The following is a 7,217-nucleotide window of genomic DNA, read 5'->3' on the forward strand; positions in this document are numbered from 1 at the left end:
TTTCTCCATATTACTCAGAAATGCTTAAGGATGCTTTGGGAGCATGATTTAATATTCAAAGTGGCAAAATTCGCTAAATTTTGGCCAAAATTGTGACATTATTGGGTAAAATTACGTATACATGAATTTGACCTATTTTACCTCAAATTGTGGACGTAATATTTCCTTTTTAAAGGCCTATCTGTTGGATGTAGGAGTGGAAACGTGTTCTAGGGACCCTGAGGTATCTTCCTAGCAAGTTTCAAGAAATTTCATTTTTTGGCCAAAATTGAAAAAAATGTAAGGGGTTAGCCTTACTTTTTTTTCGATTTTGGCCAAAAAATGAATTTTCTCCAAATTACTCAGAAATGCTTAAGGATGCTTTGGGAGCATTATTTAATATTCAGACCTTTAAAATTCGCTCAATTTTGGCCAAAATTGTGACATTATTAGGTAAAATTTCATATACATGAATTTGACCTATTTTACCTCAAATTGTCGACGTAATATTTCCTTTTTAAAGGCCTATCTGTCGGATGTAGGAGTGGAAACGTGTTCTAGGGACCCTGAGGTATCTTCCTAGCAAGTTTCAAGAAATTTCATTTTTTGGCCAAAATTGAAAAAAAATGTAAGGGGTAAGCCTTACTTTTTTTTCGATTTTGGCCAAAAAATGAATTTTCTCCAAATTACTCATCAATGCTTAAGGATGCTTTGGGAGCATGATTTAATATTCAGAGCGGCAAAATTCGCTAAATTTTGGCCAAAATTGTGACATTATTGGGTAAAATTTCATATACATGTATTTGACCTATTCCACAAATTGTGGACGTAATATTTCCTTTTTAAAGGCCTATCTGTTGGATGTAGGAGTGGAAACGTGTTCTAGGGACCCTGAGGTATCTTCCTAGCAAGTTTCAAGAAATTTCATTTTTTGGCCAAAATTGAAAAAAATGTAAGGGGTTAGCCTTACTTTTTTTTCGATTTTGGCCAAAAAATGAATTTTCTCCAAATTACTCAGAAATGCTTAAGGATGCTTTGGGAGCATGATTTAATATTCAGACCTTTAAAATTCGCTCAAGTTTGGCCAAAATTGTGACATTATTAGGTAAAGTTTCATATACATGAATTTGACCTATTTTACCTCAAATTGTCGACGTAATATTTCCTTTTTAAAGGCCTATCTGTCGGATGTAGGAGTGGAAACGTGTTCTAGGGACCCTGAGGTATCTTCCTAGCAAGTTTCAAGAAATTTCATTTTTTGGCCAAAATTGAAAAAAATGTAAGGGGTTAGCCTTACTTTTTTTTCGATTTTGGCCAAAAAATGAATTTTCTCCAAATTACTCATCAATGCTTAAGGATGCTTTGGGAGCATGATTTAATATTCAGAGCGGCAAAATTCGCTAAATTTTGGCCAAAATTGTAACATTATTAGGTAAAATTTCGTATACATGAATTTGACCTATTTTACCTCAAATTGTGGACGTAATATTTCCTTTTTAAAGGCCTATCTGTTGGATGTAGGAGTGGAAACGTGTTCTAGGGACCCTGAGGTATCTTCCTAGCAAGTTTCAAGAAATTTCATTCTTTGGCCAAAATTGAAAAAAATGTAAGGGGTTAGCCTTACTTTTTTTTCGATTTTGGCCAAAAAATGTTTTTTCTCCAAATTACTCAGAAATGCTTAAGGATGCTTTGGGAGCATGATTTAATATTCAGAGCGGCAAAATTCGGTAAATTTTGGCCAAAATTGTGACATTATTGGGTAAAATTACGTATACATGAATTTGACCTATTTTACCTCAAATTGTGGACGTAATATTTCCTTTTTAAAGGCCTATCTGTCCGATGTAGGAGTGGAAACGTGTTCTAGGGACCCTGAGGTATCTTCCTAGCAAGTTTCAAGAAATTTCATTTTTTGGCCAAAATTGAAAAAAAATGTAAGGGGTTAGCCTTACTTTTTTTTCGATTTTGGCCAAAAAATGAATTTTCTCCAAATTACTCAGAAATGCTTAAGGATGCTTTGGGAGCATGATTTAATATTCAGACCTTTAAAATTCGCTCAAGTTTGGCCAAAATTGTGACATTATTAGGTAAAATTTCATATACATGAATTTGACCTATTTTACCTCAAATTGTCGACGTAATATTTCCTTTTTAAAGGCCTATCTGTCGGATGTAGGAGTGGAAACGTGTTCTAGGGACCCTGAGGTATCTTCCTAGCAAGTTTCAAGAAATTTCATTTTTTGGCCAAAATTGAAAAAAATGTAAGGGGTTAGCCTTACTTTTTTTTCGATTTTGGCCAAAAAATGAATTTTCTCCAAATTACTCAGAAATGCTTAAGGATGCTTTGGGAGCATGATTTAATATTCAGAGCGGCAAAATTCGCTAAATTTTGGCCAAAATTGTAACATTATTAGGTAAAATTTCGTATACATGAATTTGACCTATTTTACCTCAAATTGTGGACGTTATATTTCCTTTTTAAAGGCCTATCTGTTGGATGTAGGAGTGGAAACGTGTTCTAGGGACCCTGAGGTATCTTCCTAGCAAGTTTAAAGAAATTTTATTTTTTGGCCAAAATTGAAAAAAATGTAAGGGGTTAGCCTTACTTTTTCTATAAATTTTGGCCAAAAAATGAATTTTGTCCAAATTGCTCAGGAATGCATATCGATGCTTAAGGATCTCGATGTGGTATTCAGACCTTCAAAATTTGCTAAATTTCAGCTCAAATGTGGCATTTTTGCAAAACAAATCATAAATTTGCCCTATTTTACCTGAAATTTTCGACGTATTTTCTTTCAAAAGGCATAACTGTCGGATGTAGGAGTGGAAACGTGTTCTAGGGACCCTGAGGCATCTTCCTAGCAAGTTTTAAGAAATTTCATTTTTCACCCAAAATTGGAAAAAAATGTAAGGGCTTAATAGCCTTATTTTTTTTTTTATCAATTTTGGCCAAAAAATGAATTTTCTCCAAATTACTCAGAAACGCATATCGATGCTGAAGGATCACGATTTAGTATTCAGGCCTTTAAAATTTGCTAAATTTCGCCTCAAATTGTGGCATTTTTGGCTACAAAATCATACATTTTCCCTAGTTTACCTGAAATGTTCGACGTATTTCCTTTTAAAAGGCATATCTGTCCAATGTAGGAGTGGAAACGTGCTCTAGGGACCCTGAGGCATCTTCCTAGCAAGTTTTAAGAAATTTCAATTTTTTACCCAAAATTGGTAAACAATGTGAGGGGTTAGTTAGCCTTACTTTTTTATCAATTTTGGCCAAAAAATAGATTTTCTCCAAGTAACTCAGAATTGCATATCGATGTTTTAGGATCACGATTTGTTATTCAGAACGGCAAAATATGCTAAATTGTGACCCAAATTATGGAATTTTTTTGCTAAAAAATCATAATTTTACCTATTTTACCTGAAATTTTCGACGTCATATTTCCTTTTGAAAGGCAAATCCGTCCAATGAAAGAGTGGCAACGTGTTGTATGGACCCTGAGGCATATTCCTAGCAAGTTTTAAGAATTTTCATTTTTCAGCTTAATTTGAAAAAAAATGGAAGGTGTTAGCCTTACTTTTTGATCAATTTTTTTTTATCAAATTTCACCAAAATCAACTTTTTATCAAATTTCATTGAAATACAATGTGTTTATCTTGTGTTTCCGTTTGCACAATAATTGTGTTTACATCCCGAACGGGCAGACGTCGCGACCCCTGAAAAAAACAGAAACACTGTCGCGAAATAAAAACGCATGCGCAGGGCGCCGCCATTTTGAATTCCGATGGCTTCAGACCTTTCAATTGACTCCCATAGAGTGATAATTACACGCACTTCCATTTTTTTTATGCTCACAACTCTTGATCGCCAAGGCGTTTAACATTTTTATCAATTAAATCCAGTATTCCTTGAGTTGTTTCCCCTAAACGAGTTTGTTCTGTATTTCAAAATTGAATATTCTTCCAGTGATTTGTCATGATGACTGTGTTACATTATGCGATTTAATTTCATGAGAAACCATCCAACAATAAAAAAAAAAGAGCCTACCCGAAACAAATATAGTATTTTATGCGTGAAAAATACAAACCAAATGAAAAATGAAAAGTCAACGTCCATGAAAAAAAATAATATACTCGTTGTTTGAGCAATAACCCGAGCTCACCAGGCCAAGCTATATTAAGTTGTAAGTTCAGCAAGAGATCGGTCTTGATGTCTTACATTAGAAGATTCAATGAGAAACCGTCAAACAACTAAAACAATTCTTTCGGGAAAGGGCGCGCTGAAATAAAACTAGTGGTCTCGCACGGCCAAGACATACATCTGCACGCCGAAGAATATTTTAAATTTCGTTCAATAGAGGGCGCGCCACATAAATAGTGGTCTCAACAACGCATCAACACGCATGCTGCACAATTGAACAAAAAGAACAAACTCGTTTCCGATGAACTACTCAAGAAATACGAACTGGATTAAATTTAAATTTCGTGCAATTAGTTTTTACAATGTGTAGCATAAGTAGTTTGAATGGCGTGAGAAACCGTCAAGCTATAAATATAATATGATCGTAACAATCTAGTGTTTTAAACTCTATAAATCCACGTTGACTTCCATTAGGATTGTATTTGTCGCGATTTAAACCCTGCATTGTTACGGTTATAATAGCTTGATTATTCGACATTTTTTTTATGAATTTAAATCTTTTGGCGTCAACCATCATGACAAATGAGTGTACGAAAATTCATTGTAATGTAAGGTGTATTTCTTGAGTTGTTGACAACAAATCGAGTTTGGAGGTGAGACCACTATATTTGCAAAGGAGTGTAGGGATCATTTTTATCAAGATGACGATTGGCTTCGCCACCACTTTTATACTAGGGTGGTCATCTTCGGTAGGCAATGTGTCCCAAAGGTTATCAGATTACCCCCCCCCCAACATAAAAAAAAATGAACTACGCATTTCAACTTCGCCGTCGCGGAATTGCTCAACCAAACCTATGAATTTGTATATTATTATGCAGCATAGAATTACACGCACTTCCAGGGTTTTTTTTTAATGCTCACAACTCTTGATCGCCAAGGCGTTTGAAGTTTTAACCAATTAAATCCAGTATTTCTTGAGTTGTTGCCCCCAAAACGAGTTTGTTCTGTATTTCAAAATTGAATATTCCTCCAGTGATTTGTCATGATGACTGTGTTACATAATGTGATTTAATTTAATGAGAAACCATAAACAATAAAAAAAAAAAGAGCATACCCGAAACAAATATAGTATTTTATGCGTGAAAAATACAAACCAAATGAAAAATGAAAAGTCAACGTCCATGGAAAAAATAATAATACACTCGTTGTTTGAGCAATAACCCGAGCTCACCAGGCAAAGCTATATTAAGTTGTGAGTTCAGCAAGTGATCGGTCGACGGTACTTGAATAAAATACTTAAAAGCCAGCTACCTTCCGAGTCAATTTACAGTGATCAAGACCTGTAAACAGTCTCCTCTTAAGACTATGATTACGTGCCCTGGAAAAATATGGGGCATCAGCCTGATGCGTTTAAAGTGGGGCGCTCTAAAATGTTTACAGTTGAGTTCTCACGACCAGAGAAGATAGCCTTCCGCCCATCGCGTCAAATATAGATGCATGTAATTGGATTTAATTAGAAAAAGTTGACTTATATTCTTGAATCGTAAGGTATGCTGGAAAGAATAGTGTGGGAATATTTGGACCTGAATTCCATTGATACTAGACGGAAACCAGGGCAATTGCTTTGTTTGACCAGAAATTCACTCGAGATGGAAGGTATAGTGGAAACACCATGCAAACAAAACCGAGTGATCTTATGATGACTTGAAAATTGCAACTCAGCATTAACAGACCTAGGAGCAATCTTTAAGAATGACAATACTATACAGGGACTCTTAATCTCGATTACGAATCCATAAGACGGACCTCTATTTTGATAACTAGTTTGACGGTGTGCCGAAATCTTAGACTTTTTACTCGAGTCTTCGAGTGTTAAATAATTCTTGCAGTTGCAATGAAGACCCAGTTTTTCGTCAACATGAGTTCACCCAACATAACTTTTGCGGCAACAGCGGCAAGTTCTGGGTTTGTTACGGTAGACTTGGAGGAAACCACCATCGTCGCATTGCTTCTTATGGCGCTGGTTATTCTGTTGATTCTTGTGCTTAATCCCATATGCCTTGTCGCGCTACGTCGCGCCAGTGCCATGCACGACTCAACCAAGATCTTGATGGCATCACTCACCATATCTGACTTATGCACGGGGGTCTTGTGTGCAGTCCCTCAGATAACAGAAGACATATCCCAGAGATGGATCTTGGGAGACTTTCTTTGCTTGATGTGGGGAATAGCGTACCCATCCACGATCATACTAAGTGTCACGTCACTGCTTCTGCTGACGATCGATCGATTTATCGCCATCGTCCATCCGCTGCGACATCCGTGCATAATGACGTCATTGAGTTCAAAGGTCATAGTCGGGGTCACATGGACTTCAGCGTACCTTACAAATGTCGTTTTGTACGGCGTATATTTCCAAGCCACCGCATCAAAGCGAACTTATTATCGGTGCAATTATTCGGACGTCGAGGTGTATATTTACTCCAGTATCTGCACTCTCGCATTCCCGCTGGTCATCATACTTGTACTGTATCTGTACATCCTACGCGTTGCACAACGCCAGGCACGACGAATCGCTGATCAAAACCACGCTACGTCGGAGGAGCAGAACGCCGGGCGTCGATTGAGCACCAAGTCAGCTACGACAGTCTTCATCGTGACGGGAACCGTGTTCATCTGCTGGACCCCTGCTCTAATCCTACTCTTGCTATTCATCACACAACAAATCACGTTTCACCCCAGCATGTCCATTGCTGCAAAAGCGGTTTTATTTAGTAACAGCTGGCTCAATGTCATCATTTATTACTGGAGGAACGCGGAGCTTCGGCAAGCAATACGCGGCGTGATATCGTGCATATGCCGCCACTTGTGTTAAACATAATATACGTCAGAACCCGCCAGAGGTAAAATGAACCTTAAAGAAACAGAACCCAAAGCTTGGCTCCGTGTCCGCATTTTACTGACTTTCATAATTGCCCCCAAAATAATAAGCATATAGGTGCACCTCGGGCCTACGCATTTTGTTTCTGGTAGATAGTGCGGATTGATTTTGAAATCAATAATCATAATAAATGAACATATTTCTTTCCTCTTTCCT

General features: G+C 37.0%; 1 protein-coding gene across 1 annotated transcript; it reads left to right on the forward strand.

Moving 5' to 3' along the window:
* The first annotated feature begins 6,038 nt into the window (after positions 1-6,038).
* LOC119730588 (beta-1 adrenergic receptor-like) lies at positions 6,039-6,995 on the forward strand. Its single transcript, XM_038203569.1, has one exon. The coding sequence runs from the start codon at positions 6,039-6,041 to the stop codon at positions 6,993-6,995; it is 957 nt and encodes a 318-aa protein (XP_038059497.1).
* The last annotated feature ends 222 nt before the right edge of the window (positions 6,996-7,217 follow it).

This window comes from Patiria miniata, unplaced genomic scaffold (assembly GCF_015706575.1).
Source record: "Patiria miniata isolate m_02_andy unplaced genomic scaffold, ASM1570657v1 HiC_scaffold_22, whole genome shotgun sequence".
Lineage (NCBI taxonomy): Eukaryota > Metazoa > Echinodermata > Asteroidea > Valvatida > Asterinidae > Patiria > Patiria miniata.